General features: G+C 39.7%; 1 protein-coding gene across 12 annotated transcripts in view; it reads left to right on the top strand.

Moving 5' to 3' along the window:
* THADA (THADA armadillo repeat containing) overlaps positions 1-14,208 on the top strand; it is a 162,745-nt gene that overhangs the window by 70,136 nt on the left and 78,401 nt on the right. For 8 of the 12 annotated variants that reach the window (XM_069009708.1, XM_069009707.1, XM_069009705.1 and 5 more), the window contains exon 29: positions 2,916-3,084. In XM_069009708.1, the coding sequence (XP_068865809.1) occupies positions 2,916-3,084 (169 nt within the window). The other 4 variants (XM_069009714.1, XM_069009712.1, XM_069009715.1 and 1 more) reach the window with 4 other exon arrangements.

The following is a 14,208-nucleotide window of genomic DNA, read 5'->3' as shown; positions in this document are numbered from 1 at the left end:
TGAGAATTGATCCTGTTTAGTTTTATTTACAGGTGAGAGGTTTTATGTAAGTGGGATCCAGTAAAAATCAAAACTCTGTTCTAGGGTGCTGTTAGAGGATGGAAAAACTAGTGTATGTTTTGACATTCTCCTGGCAAACTTCTTGCACGATTCAGGAATGAAGCCAAGTGCCTTCAAAACATGAGAGATGTACACCTAAGTGCCTTCAGGGTATGCAGAAGTTCAGGGGTAGGTCACTAGTGGTGACTTGGCATGACATCTGGCATATGTATTTGAAAGAAGGAGTATTTTTTTAAGTATTATCAAGTGCTGTTTCTTGTGGGGCGGTGGGGGTTGGAAAGAACTGTTTTTCTTTGAGTGTTAGATTTAAAATAAATATTTTAAATAAATGAGAAGAAACAGTAGGAATGTTAACCCATCTCAGATTTGGGAAGCTGTTTGTTGATGTGAAATACCTTTCATGTGTTCCCATACATGTTCCTATAAAGCAGATACTGTATTGTTTTTAAACTTTTGTGGTACTTTTGTTCCTTAGTGCTGATTTCATAGGTGTGCTGTTCTCAGGGTTCCCGCTAAGGTGTCAGTCCCTGGGAGCACCCTGCACCCTGTGTGGCAGCCTGGAGTGTGGGAAGTGTGCATGAATGTACAGCAGGTGTGTAGGACAGTGGCAGGCTGCTGGCTGGGTTGCCCTTTGGGCAGGCAGGGGCTGTGGGATTGCTTTTCCCTCAGGCACAGAAAGTTGCAGAGCTGGGTCCACGGCGTCCTGGGGGAGTTCTCCATGAGGGGGCCCCTGTGTGGTTGCTCTGCGGGAGGACTTCAGGCAGCTGAGAAAATTTTGCCTGTAACATGAAACTGTTTTCTTCTTTCTATACATAGAGCAGTCACTTCTATTTTCATAATAAATTTGATAAAATAATAGAGTGGAACAAAATTTGGCATGTAAAATACTGTATCTCCATATATGTAGGTGCATGTGTTATAAGTCTTTGGTGTTTTTACAAGACAGAAAAGTTAAAGTCAGGTTATTTAAAAATACATAGTAATTCATTGCATTGTGTTTGAGGAGAAAGCCCCCTCTTGAAGCATGTAGTGTTGGAAAGTACCTTGCACAAGTCAGAGGAAACCCTGGCATTTTACCCATTTTCCACTCCTGTGAAGACATGTCAGATTCCTTGGTATCTGTAAAAGGTCATAAACAAAATTAAGAAAACATGGTTCAGCAGAGCTGAAAGAATGGTTGCAGACAATTACTTCTTCGGTTTCAGTTTACTGTGAAGTAGAATTAAAATGTTTTTGTTTAAAAAAAAAAAAAGGGTTTTTTTTTGGAGCTGACTTTCTTCTCACACCTTGTCAATACGGGATTAAAGCTTTTCCTATGGCAGAGTCTCTAATTGTGACTGTTCTGCTCTAGCATGCTGTAGTGAAGGATGGCCAGTCTGTGAAAAGGAAATGTAAAGATGGTCTTTGTAAAAATCATGATGGAACATACAACCTTACTTGCAAGGGTGAAAATTCCCACAAAACTGTTGTTTAGGGGGTAGTATAGCTCTCACTGAAGGAGACCTGTGTCTTTCAGGCATGCCAAGGCATAACATATCTATTGCAGTTAGGACTATTTAGTTTCTTAGTGTTCAAAACCCTGTTAGCTGGCTTGGTGGTTCAAGATGCAAACTGTCTTCTGTATTTCTTTGATGTGAAATAAAGTAATATAAATAAGTAAATTTAAATAATTATTTATTATAAGTAACTTAAAGTAAAATAAACTACTACTTTGAATATTGATTTAAATTTGCTACAGATACTTGAAAATCTAGAATACCTTTTAATTTCATTTAACTTTTAAATACGTAGGCATGAGACTGCAGGGTTTTTTTGGTTTGTTTTTCAGCAAATCATTTTGGCAGGGGATAATCTCATCTACATGTGATGTTGTAAGCTGAAAATACATAGGAAGCAATTCAGGAAAAGGATGAGTATTGGAGTAGGGAAGGCCGTCTCTCTTAGGTCATCACAACTATAGCTGTACTGTATTTTCCATCACCTAAGACATTTGGCCTTTTTTGTCTAAACCCTGTAGTAGGTTTCTCAGTTTTCTGGGTGGCTGAATTGTTACCTGCATTGCCAAAATTCACACCTGCAAGAATTACTGGCTTTGAAAGACTTAGCCTAACCTACTTAGCTGATTAAGGACCTTACTCACGTCAATTCAGTATACATGCTACCATATAACTGGTTAATGTGTTACTGTAGCTGAATAGCTCATTCTGTATGTATTTTCATAAATCTACAGCCTGTCAAAACCTTAATTGCACTAAAAGGTGAAAGATTCTTTTTGGCATTTACCTTATGTGGAGTCCTGCATCTTACTTTTTATTCAAAAATAACTGCTGTTTTTCTTTTAGATACTAATTATAAACAATGGAAAGTTATTTTCCAATGTCTTTTATTTCCTGCCTTTAAATGTGTTCTAGAAACCAGTGGGAGTTTTGGCCCAAAATTCAGTGGACACCATGTTGTGTTCTCATGGAAACATCTGATTAACAACATGGAGATAACAGTTTAAGTCAAACTCATGATACATTTGAATATGATTAGTAACATAAACATCAAGAAAGATATTTACAGGACTATATACTTACCTGTCTCATGGCATAATTGCATTTTTTCCTCTTTGTTTCTTTTTTCTTTATCTAAACACCAGAACTTTTGAATGAAAACAAATCCTCTGGCATAGCTCTAGTATGACTTACCTTTCTGGGCAAATATTCTTTCACTACTGAGAAGACTGTATATAATCTCACTGAAGATTTGTGAGAAATACGTTACAGTTTTCATTGCATTATGCTTTGTTTTGTTTTAGGCACCCCAGTGACTGGAGCTGGATGAGAAATAACAGGTCTTTCTCCTTTGTGCAGGTGTGGGCACTCCCCCGTGTACCGCTGCCGTGAGATGTCGGGCCGGGCCCTTGTTCCCTTCGTTATGGCCAATGAAGTTCCACACACAGTGCTGGCCCTGCTGCAGGGGCTCCCAGACCCTGCCACTCATTGCATGCGACAGAACACTGTTCATGGAACCCTGCTGCAAGTAAGCTTGGGAGGCTTGTTTTACATCGCCTTTTTTGTTTTCATTTTGTGGGGGTTTTGTTGGGTTGTTTTTTTGTTTATTTGTTTGGTTTTTTTACTGTAGGGTTTTTTAAAAATTTTTTGGTCATACTTGACAGCCAGATAACATGCCATGAGTTGTGCTTAACATTCACACGTTGTCAAAACATACATGAAGACTACTTTTGAGTTGATTCTGTCAGATGATAAATGTGGAATGCACATTTCAGCTGTCATTTGTAGGCAGTAAGCTGTAAGTAGTAACATTTGCATTTCAATATAATGTTTCATCTCCAGAGATTAAAGTGCTTTAAGAGCAAATATCCTTATCTGAATGTATTTACGGAGAGATCTGTGCGACTTGCCCAAAATGACTGAACAAATCCAAGACAAAGCTGAACTTCATGTACCAGTAGCATTGTATATATATCTTCAGATTCACTACTTACCCACATAATTATTTATTACTTCATTTGCTTTTCCTGCTACACCAACAGCTTCCTGTCAGTGTGTTGTACAAGTTGTGGTAAGCTTTATACGTTGGCTTCTGGAAACATTTTGGAGTACAGCTCACTTATCAGAAGTTTCTTCATTCTCCATGTATCATTTCTCTGGTTTATGGCAGTCAGTTCACTGTGTTTCATTTTTAAGCTATCATGGTAATAAGTTACTGATTTTTAGTGCTTGTTTTTCACAAGTGACCTTCCAACAAAGCCATATTGTACATGAACAGCTCTGTTGGTCTGTCTTAGTTGGCAAACTTTCTAGGTACATGTTCCCACTGTAAGCTGTGTGCTGGGGTGTGTGTTTTGATTTGGGTTTTAATTGTGGTTTTTTCCAGCATATTATTTCCCATTAAAATCAAGACTTTCAGGAAATCTAGGAAATGAGTGAAGTCCCTCTAGAGCTATTAATGTCAGCTTTACCTGTAAAGGGTTTCACAGCTCCTGAAGTGTTAGGAAAAGAGGGTTATTTCAACAGCGAGAATGAAATGCTTTCTTAATCTAAAATGATTATAACTCTAGTCATGAGGGTATGGACTGGAAATACTGTATAGAGCTATTGCCTTCTTTTCAGTTACCTGGAAAAAAAAAAAATAATGGAGGGCAAATATGAAAGAGCCCAAAGGATGATCTAGCTTTTAATCCAGTATTGCTAACATAATCTTACGCAGAGGTGTAGGGAGTTTTCCATATCTGTGAGGTGGAAGTTATTCCCAGGGCTTTAACCTGATTTTTCATCAGTTTTGAGCAACTACTAGGAACTACTACTGCAGTTTGTACTGCACAAGGAGAGACCAGTGCAGTCAGAGAATGATATTCTTCCAAAAAATGTCAGTTGTACCATAACAGTTCAGTGGTTTGGTTTCTCACATTTGTCTTTGTCTTTGCTGTTATTGCTTATGAATCAAGGATGCTCAAAATCTTTATTTAATGCTTAATTTAAGTTAGTGTATGGCTGACATGTATGGCAACTATCTGTTGCTAGTTTAAAATAACAAAGCATTCAGGAGAAATACTGTAGGGTGGTAAAGATGTGCAAAAAATGGAGGCAAGGCAGTGGTGTTTGTTGTGGCTCTAAAATACCAGTGCTGGGTAGTTCAACCTGTAGTTAGCTTGCACCTTCTATAAGCTGTACAAAGAGGAAAGTGTTATGACTTTTTGGGGGCTGCTGGATGCCTTGTTTCAGTTTTCTTTTTATCAGTGTTAATTGTGACTTGCAAATCTGCTGGTAAGGCTCATTGAACTGTAGAAAATTATATTACGGGGACTGTTGGTTAAAGCACTTTCTCAAAAGGCTTACTTGAAGAGAGATGGTGATCTGGAAGTGTTCAAAACTGTTTGCACTGCTTTTCCATGACACAGTGGAGGATTTATCACCCTTCTTGATATAAAACCAAAACAAAAATCCCTACTAAAAAGAGCAAGTTTGTACAAAACTCAATAAAATATACATTTTTCCAGCAATACAAGACCAATATCTTACGAAAATGGAATTCAGCAATTTCATTTGTTCAGTCACATGAGAAGCTCATTGCCCGACTTTTTTATTTCAGTGTTCATATACTGTCAAGTTCTAAAAAGGAAGGCTGGAATTATTCAGAATTAGGTGGCAGTGCCAGATGCAGTGAATCTTGAAGGTATATTTCAGCTATGTTTCAGAGTTACATAATCACTTCATCTGTTGCAAGCCAAGTGTTAATTTATAGAAAGATCATTCAAAAACAGTTCAGCATGAAGTGCTTGTCCAGACATGGCTTGGTTTTCAAAATGCTGAGATTGCCAAGAAGTGTTTTTTTGACCATGGATGCAGAGATGTGTTTAACTTCAGACCTCTGCATTATGTGAAAATGTCTTTTTCTCCACAGTGTTTTAACTGTGGCTCAATTTACATAGGAATGTGAATGTCCATGAGGATAAAATAATGTTATGCTTTACAGGGTTTACAGAATAATTCTTTTCAAGAATTATCTAAGAGGGATGCTGCTGTTCTGTAACACTTGGAGAGCTGATGACTATTCTTCAAGAAGCAGTTCTGCATCATGAGCAAATGCATTGACTTGAATAAGACAATGAAAAATCTTTTCTATGCCTAAGGTTTTCTTTATGAGTATAGATTCTGCTTTGCTTCATAATCCAAACTGGCATGGGCTGGGGGAAGGAAATCAAGTTTCTAATTCACAAGAAAATGCAGAAATTTTGTACTAGCTTTCTTGAATAATGAAACATTTCTGGCTTGTTTCAAGATCTACACTTTTTAGCTGATCAGCTGAAAGGAAGAGCTCATTTGGAGCTTTATGTAGGGACTTCTGGAAGAGTATCAAAATTTATGACTAGGGAAGCCTTTATGTTTGTGAATTTTTCTGATTTTTGCAGTTGATGAGGAACTTACAAATATTTGGGAAGATTTTAAGGTTTCCTTATCAGAGGATCAAATGTGCTTTTGACTTTCTTTGGGACTGGAATTTCTGCAGTATATATTCTGTCTTTCCCGAAAAATTGAGAAATTCAGAATGAACCAGGCAAGGCTGCCTTTTACCTTCACATCCTCAATCAGACATTCCTTGGTTGTGATGGAGTTGCAGCAGAGCCTCCTCTCTTTGTTGTTTGCTCTGCTGCTTTTATTGAGGAGCTGTTGTCGGTGCTCTCTAGGAGGCCTCTGGGTTGCTTACACAGTGCTGTGTGGGTCACCCAGCAGCTGCCAGGGTGGTTGAAGCCCCGCATGAGGACCAGGGCCTGGAGACACAAGGCTCTTTCCAGCTGTCTGTAGAAGCCCTTGTCCACTTGTTCTGTCTGGTTTGGCAGCTTACAGCAGACACCCCCTGAGTGTCACCCACACTTCAGTCCTCACCCATAAGCTCCCATGGCTCAGAGTCCATCCCCAGGCAAAGTTCTGTGCGTTATGGTCGTTCTGTCACAGAGAGGTCAACCCCCATATTCTCATCTTCCCTACCTGTCCTTCCTAAAGAACCTGTATCCCTCCATTGCATTACCCAAACATGTCAGCTATTGTATCTTGTCTCCATGATCCCAGCAATATCACAGACTGCATCTGCACACAGGCCTTTTAATTCCTCTAATTCCTTAAAGTCTTCCTTTGAATGCTTTGAAGTGAAGAAGTTACAGGGACCCTATCATGATTTGTCCAGAAAACAAGGCAGCACCTTTAATTCATCTGGTTGTGGGTTATTTATGATGATTAAAAAACCCTCCCAAATGCATAAACTTTCAGATTGGTTTGCCAAGGAAAGCAGATGTTAGACTTCAGCTTTTGTTTTTATCTTGTGAGAATCAGTTAACATGATTGATGCTGGATTTCAAAGCCTGTGTGATGTTCATGGATTGAGAATCCGGTTGTTTTTACTACAGTGGAATAGCAATAGTATGACTGGAGCTTTCAGTCACAGTTCTGCACTCATTAGTTTCCAGAAATCTTTTTCACATTTGTATACTGGAAAAATCTGTACTCTAATGAGTGTGTGTATACCCTTACATGCTGTTCGTATCAAGAACAATCCATTGGGCAGCTGCCATTAATCATGAGCAGACGTAATTACTGTTAAGGTTTATTTGTTTTTCAAATTAATGAATCTGCACATCAATTGACTCATTATCTTGTGTTTTATCAGTTTGATCTTCTTCATATTCACTTTGGCATGCCTACAGTTACATATTTTCAGAACACAAGGGATTAGGTCAATGAAAGTTATTAAAAGAGACATTGTGTTTTCATTAACTTGTCTGTGCCGTGTTCTGAAACGTTGAAGGTGCTGCCTTGCTTTCTAGAGGTCTTGTGTGGATTCATAACTACATGCTGACAGTGTCTAGCTTGAGATTGGGATACAAACTGGTACAAAAAATTTTGCTTCTCTTATTTGGCCGTTCTATTTGAAGAGCTTTTTGCATTCCCTTTGGCATTTTTTGAGCACAGATTAGGAGGAAGGAGGATTCAGTGTCTTCTCCCTTATCATTTGCTGCTTATATATAGAGGGGACTACATGACTTTAAGTGTGCCTCCACTTGTTGCCTCCACCAGGAGATGGATTACACAGTCCAACATAAAGGTTTTCATAGAAGTTCCCAGCTGCACATATCATTAAAGAACAATTTCTGTCTGGAATCTGCTTTGTTCATGATGAGTATTTATATTTTTGGTGGTGCTTCATAGAAGGAATCAACCAACTTCATAGAATAAAATAAAAAAAAAAATTCTCTGCTGGTCTGTCATGTTCTTGCAGGTGGATCCTTCCTCTTGTGACTAGTTTTGGTTGCTGCTATAACTCAAAAGTCACAGAAATTCTGCTTGCTCTACTGTGGTCCTTAGAAAAATTTCTTTCTATCCCCCATCTTCTCATGTGAGGCCTGGCTGGTAGCTTCTCTTCTTCTCACTGCTGTCTTCCCACTTATTACTGTTACTTTGTCACTCCTACTGATTTATCCTGAGATTTGTTCCCTGAGCATATGCCAGTGTTTTGCATTGCAAGAGAAAAACTGTATTTCTTCTCTCTGGGTATCTGTTCTTAAAGGCATACAAAATACAACTGGCAGATGAAACGGACAATTTGTTATGCTTTGGTGCAGGGTTAAAAGTTCATGAAGATAAAAATGGAAATTCACTTATTTAATGTTGTTTTGAGTGTCATCAGTCAGCAGTCATTTGCTCTTCACAAAGTTTTATGCTTAATATTCAAACTTTCTCCAAACTGAATTTTTATCCACAAAATTCTGTAGTTTCAGTTAGCTAAATGGGTGTTAGAGCAGTGGGCTGGTTCAAAGAAGTGTGTTTGTGTGTGGGGGGTTGGTTTTTCCTTGTTTGTTTGTTTTTTGTGATCACTAATTCAAACAGTTCTGTTTGGCATATGAATGCAAAGTCTCATGCAAGGAACGTTGTTTTGAGATTTTGAACATTTTTGTTTAGTTTTTGAAACAAGCAGCACTGTTGCGTCTGAAATCTAAAGAACAGGCTGAGTCACATTGACTCAGTTGCGTGTGACAGAAATTAGACTTATGGGAGATATTTGGCTTTATCACTCTGTACATTAGTTAACATTCATTTTAAAGATTAAGCTTCCTACTGACTTCAGTGGGACAAGAAGTTGGCAGTTACTTTTCAGGGAATGGCATCATCTTATAGAATTAGACCCATCTTTCTGAAAATACTGTAAAATGAAAGAATCTAGAGCCTTTGTATTAAAGAATAATAATAATACGATTAAAACACCTGCATGGTTGCATAGTGGGTTTTTCTGTACGGGACTTTTATCAGAGCATCATAGAATTGTTTGGGTTGAAGGGACCTTAAAGATCATCTGGTTCCAATGCCCCTGCCATGGGCAGGGACACCTTCTCCAACACCAGGTTGCTCAGAGCCCTATCTAGCCTGGCCTTGAATACTATGAAAGTCATGTACTATTTCTTTTTTTTTATTTCTGGAGTTTATTGAATCCATTGAGGTTTGCGCAATGGTAGAACTTTAAGTTATCTGTATCAACTCTTTGGATATACTGATTTTTTAAATCTTAATGGAGAGCTGGAAGAAGTGATTTAAAGATGAAATACTTGATTTAAAGGATGGTTGGAGACTTCATTAGAGGGGTAAGAAAATGAGGACAATAACATAACCTCAAAACAGCCATACTGGGTCATGTAAAGATTTGTCTGTCAGGGTGCTCCCTCCAGCAAGGACTGATGGCACAAGCCTAGGAAAAAGAGTGAGACAAAGCAGCTGGAGAAACATCTGCATGTGCTGTCTTAGCTTCCAGCACTTTTCAGCCAAAGATGTATGGATGTGACTTTGTGGTAGATAAAAATCAAGTACATGGTTTTACTAATGAAAAGCAGCAATTCATGATGAAAACATCAATATGTTGGGTAGTTTAATTATCTGGCAGAGTTGTATTAAGACAGGTTGTTGTTGATAAAAGTAATGAAAGCAGAGACTGCCTAATGAATGCCGATGCCTCTTTCCTTCCTTCGAGAGGAGGAGGATTTTGGCTGAAATGACTCCAACGGAAGGTCAGGCTTTAGGTATTTCAGATTGCAATCACTCTCGTGTTTTATGAGTTTAATACTTGAATACTTACTCAGAGGACTAAAGGCAGTTTAAATAATTTGAAAATAAAGCAGGGAAGAATGATGTATGAAGGAGAACTCACAAGCAGTCACTGGACCTTCCTTTTATTGGACTGAATAGGTAATAAACCCCCACAGACTCCAGTGACTAGGGTCACTAGAATATGAGGAAACAAGTCAAATACATTCTGAAGGTCATTCTTGGATGCTGGTCCTTGTTGCTGGGTAAAAGAGAGAGGTGTACTATTCATTAGTTTCACCTGAAAATCCTTAATGTGAATTAGCAGCAGTGCTGTCAGTGACCATATTTTTTTTCTTGTTTTGAAGCCAGAGGATCTCTAGACTCTGAGAGAATGAATGGGGAAGTAATGTATTGTTTACTTGGCTTTATTCAGTAGCCTAGAAACATTGACTATGGTGAATTGCATTTTATTTGTCTTGGCAGTAAAGTTTGAAGTGTAGCAGTTCAGTGTTGGCTTATAAAAACTCAATATAGTAAACAAACCTTACTTTATCTACTGATCAAAGAAATAAACCTGCTAAAATTAAATGTTTTCCTGTGAAACTTCCTTTCAGCTGTTTCTTTTCTAACCTCAGTTTTTAGTATTTAAGATAAGCCTTACTTTTAAGATTAGTACAAACATTAAAGAAATACTGATGTCAAGCTGGAAACATTCACTTATATATAGTTGGCAATAGCAGAACAGTTGTCTCATGTCTTTATGCTGTGAAATTATATTGACTGTTACATAAGGGTGCACTGATACAAGGAGGCACTAAGCATTTGAGAAGGAGATTTATATCTATGAATGCAACAGAAATGCAGCTGAGTTCCAGGAATGGGAGGAGGCAGTCTCTGAAAGAGAGTCATTGATGAGTTTTGCCAGAGATTTTCTTTCAGCTGTTTTTTTAATTAAAAAAAAAGAGCCAAGAAAAAGGCATGTAGTACAGCTGATTGACTGGGCAGGCCTGCAAGTTGTACATTGCTTTGAAGTTGCTCTAACTGTAATTAGTAATGCTCCCAAATATTGTCTCTGACTTCCTAAGATATGTCACCGCTTTTCAGAAGGACACAGATGTACACAGCTCTTACAACTCTATTAGGTCTTTTCAGTTTCTGCATCATTACTGAGTTCCTTCCTACAGCAACTAAGGATATGCAAAGATGCTGTTTGTGCAAACCTTGTGAGGTCACATCTTCCTAGGAAAAAAACCCCATGGTTTAGTACAGAATGAGCAACATTCATCAGTTAGTGAAAACAAGGCCCTGCTGTATTTAACTGAGAGGTAACTAATAATCACAGAATCACAGAGAATCACCAGGTTGGAAGACACCTCCAAGATCATCGAGTCCAACCAATGCCCTAACACCACCTCAACTAAACCATGGCACTGAGTGCCATGTCCAGTCTTTTTTTAAACACATCCAGGGATGATGACTCCACCACCTTTCCAGGCAGACAATTCCAGTATTTAACCACTCGTTCCATAAAAAACTTTTTCCTAACATCCAACCTGTATTTCCCCTGGCACAGCTTGAGACTGTGTCCTCCTGTTCTGTCAGTTGCTGCCTGGCAAGAAAGACCAACCCCCACCTGACTACAGCCACCTTTCACATAGTTGTAGAGAGTGATAAGGTCACCTCTGAGTCTCCTTTTCTCCAGGCTAAACAACCCCAGCTCCCACAGTCGTTCCTCACAGGGCTTGTGTTCCAAGCCCCTCACCAGCCTTGTCACCCTCCTTTGGACACGTTCAAGCATCTCAACGTCCTTCCTGAGCTGAGGGGCCCAGAACTGGACACAGTGCTCAAGGTACCAGTGCTGAGTACAGGGGAAGAATGACCTCCCTGGTCCTGCTGGCCACACCATTCCTGATACAGGCCAGGATGCCGCTGGCCTTCTAGGCCGCCAGGGCACACTGCTGGCTCGTGGTCAGTTGGCTGTTGACCAGTACCCCCAGGACCCTTTGTGCCTGGGCACTGTCCAGCCACAGCGGCCCCAGCCTGTAACGGGTCATTTGTCTGGGTTGTGCCAGGGAGAGCGTGCCAGTTGTACAGATGTACAGAGCATCCCTCTGTACAGGGAGAGGGGTGACTTGATGGATGCACTGCCTCCCTCTCTCCCATACCCTAAATTTTGACACTTGTTACTCTGGTTATGGTAAGTGGTTGCTTTGCAAATGTTTTGGCCTTCCTGTTCCAGTGCATGTAGTTCCACTCCTTTATGAATAAAAGCTCCTGCAGCCCTGCTAGCGGAGATTTTGTCTGCCTGTGTGTGGCCATTTGAGGTACCCTGCCTGATGTTCAACTGCAGCCATAGAGCATTGCTAGTGTTCACCTGGCATCTCTAGTTGTGTTCGAGGATAATTGTGCAGTGACTGAAAACACTGTCTATGAATGTGGTTATATAAAACAACTCTGATTAGGTGTTAACAAAGAGAAATCCTCTGTATAGGTACAGTTTTCACAGTGGATACATTATTTTGTCCTTAAATGATGGAGATGTGAGTAACAAATAACTGTCAGCACAGTGTTTCACTTTTCATTACTTAAGTCTTCCTGAAGAGAGTCAAACTATTCTAGGCACTGGCTGAGTAACTTGATTTAGACCTCCCAGAACAACAGTTGAACTGTTGTGAAGTCTGAGTTTTTAAGTGTTCAGTTCTGTGCATGTTTCTTGCACCTGTTTTGTATTATGAATCTATAAGTATCCCTCATAATTAGTTAGGAAAGCAATCCTATCACTCCTGTCACAGGCAGAGGATGTTTTTACAGTTGGGAAGGGAAAAGTTGAAACTTGCAAAGCTTACCAAAGATATAATATCCTCCTAGGTGGTGCAGTGGATTACTTTAGTACTCCATGGAGTTCATTTTTCATCTCCAAAAGCATGTTTTCCATCCCACCCGCATAGGATTTTTTTTCCCTTCTTTTTGATCTAGGAACCAGGTCCTTAAAAAACTTTCAGAGCCAAAAGAGAGACAATCCTGAATACACTTTTTGGATATACTTTTAAAAATACCCATCCATGATAAGTTCTGACTGCTTGAGGATGTATGAAAAATACTTCTGTGCAGTGAGACCTTTTTACCATGTTCTGTGTTTCCAGAAGTTGAGTCTGTAGTGAGAAATAGGGAAAGGTGCCTTCTATGGTCTTTGGAAGATCTCTCAGCCTGTTTACAAAAGAGAAAAATATCCTCCATGAAAGGAAGAGAAAGCTGGGAATGCTGGGCTTTCAAAAGAATGCTGGGTGGGAGAACTGAATGAAGAGGGATGAGTGGTTGTAAATGGGTAACTCCTCAGTAAAGACTTACCAACTTGAAAGCCAGGATGCAAGAATCTCGAATAGTGGAAGAAAAAAAATGGAAAGGAAGAGAGGAGAAAATCTTTGAAATCTAAGAACATGAGACAAAATAACCCCAAACAAGAATAAGACACTTTTCCAGTGTGTGAAAATTGGTATCAAGGGTGTTAATGCATCAAATTAGGATTTTTTGAATTAACTTAGTGTACTTTTTCTGTCTTAACCAATTCAGTGCATGTTAGTTGCTTTGCTTTCTTTAAATATTTGTATGTCACAGGCATTTCTTGCTGTAGTGTTTCTTACTACTGTTTTTTCTTGCCTTTATTAATTTAAGTATTTTAGAATATCAGCATTTTTGATGTAGTTATCGTTGTGCTAAAATTTTCTAGGAATATTTTTTCACATGGCTGTTTGACTTAGTGTAGTGTTTTTACTGAGGCTCTAAATGGCTGAATCTGAACTAGAACATATTCCATAAATGTGTTCCTCTGCTTTTGTTCCTCCAATGCTGTTTGTGCCTAGGCCAGAAAAGAATGGTAAATGGATATCCAGGCTTAGGAAGGGTTCTACTGAAATTTGACAGACATAAAGAAACTACATGGACAGAAAGTTTATGTGGGTGCACAATTAACAAGGAGAAGCTGTGTTATGGTTGTATCTGGTGGTGGAGAGTTTATTTGGAGGAGCAGAAGTGGTGCCTTGCTGTAAGGGTCTGTCTGTTTTGCCTTTAGGTCAGGGGCGATGTGGGGAAGCAAAGCTCTGAACAAACTGAAGCACAGTTTGTTTTCCACTGTCTAGTACATCATGCTCCCAGTTCTGGGGCACTGCTGCTAAAACTCTCAACTAAAAGCCAGTGACACTAAACTGGGAGGAGCTGTCAGCTCCCTTGAGGGCAGAGGCCCTGCAGAGAGACCTCAACAAATAAGGGATGGGCCACCACCAACTCTGTGAAGTTTAACAATGACAAGTGCCCAATTTTCCACTTGGGACAGGGCAGCCCTGGTTGTGTGTGTAGATTGGGGAATGAGAAGCTGGAGAACAGCTCCATGGAAAGGGACCCGGGGGTCCTGGTCCATAGTGAGCTGAACATGAGCCCGCAGTGCCCCGGCAGCCAGGAGGGCCGAGTGTCTCCTGGGGGTTGTCAGGCACAGCATCACCAGCCAGGCAAGGGAGGGAATTGTCCAGTTCTGCTCTGCACTGGGGCAGCCTCACCTTGAATATTGCGTGCAGTTCTG

This window comes from Aphelocoma coerulescens, chromosome 3, assembly GCF_041296385.1.
Source record: "Aphelocoma coerulescens isolate FSJ_1873_10779 chromosome 3, UR_Acoe_1.0, whole genome shotgun sequence".
Taxonomy (NCBI): Eukaryota; Metazoa; Chordata; class Aves; order Passeriformes; family Corvidae; genus Aphelocoma; species Aphelocoma coerulescens.
Note: the sequence above shows the minus strand (reverse complement) of the source record. Positions and strands in the feature narration are given on the sequence as shown.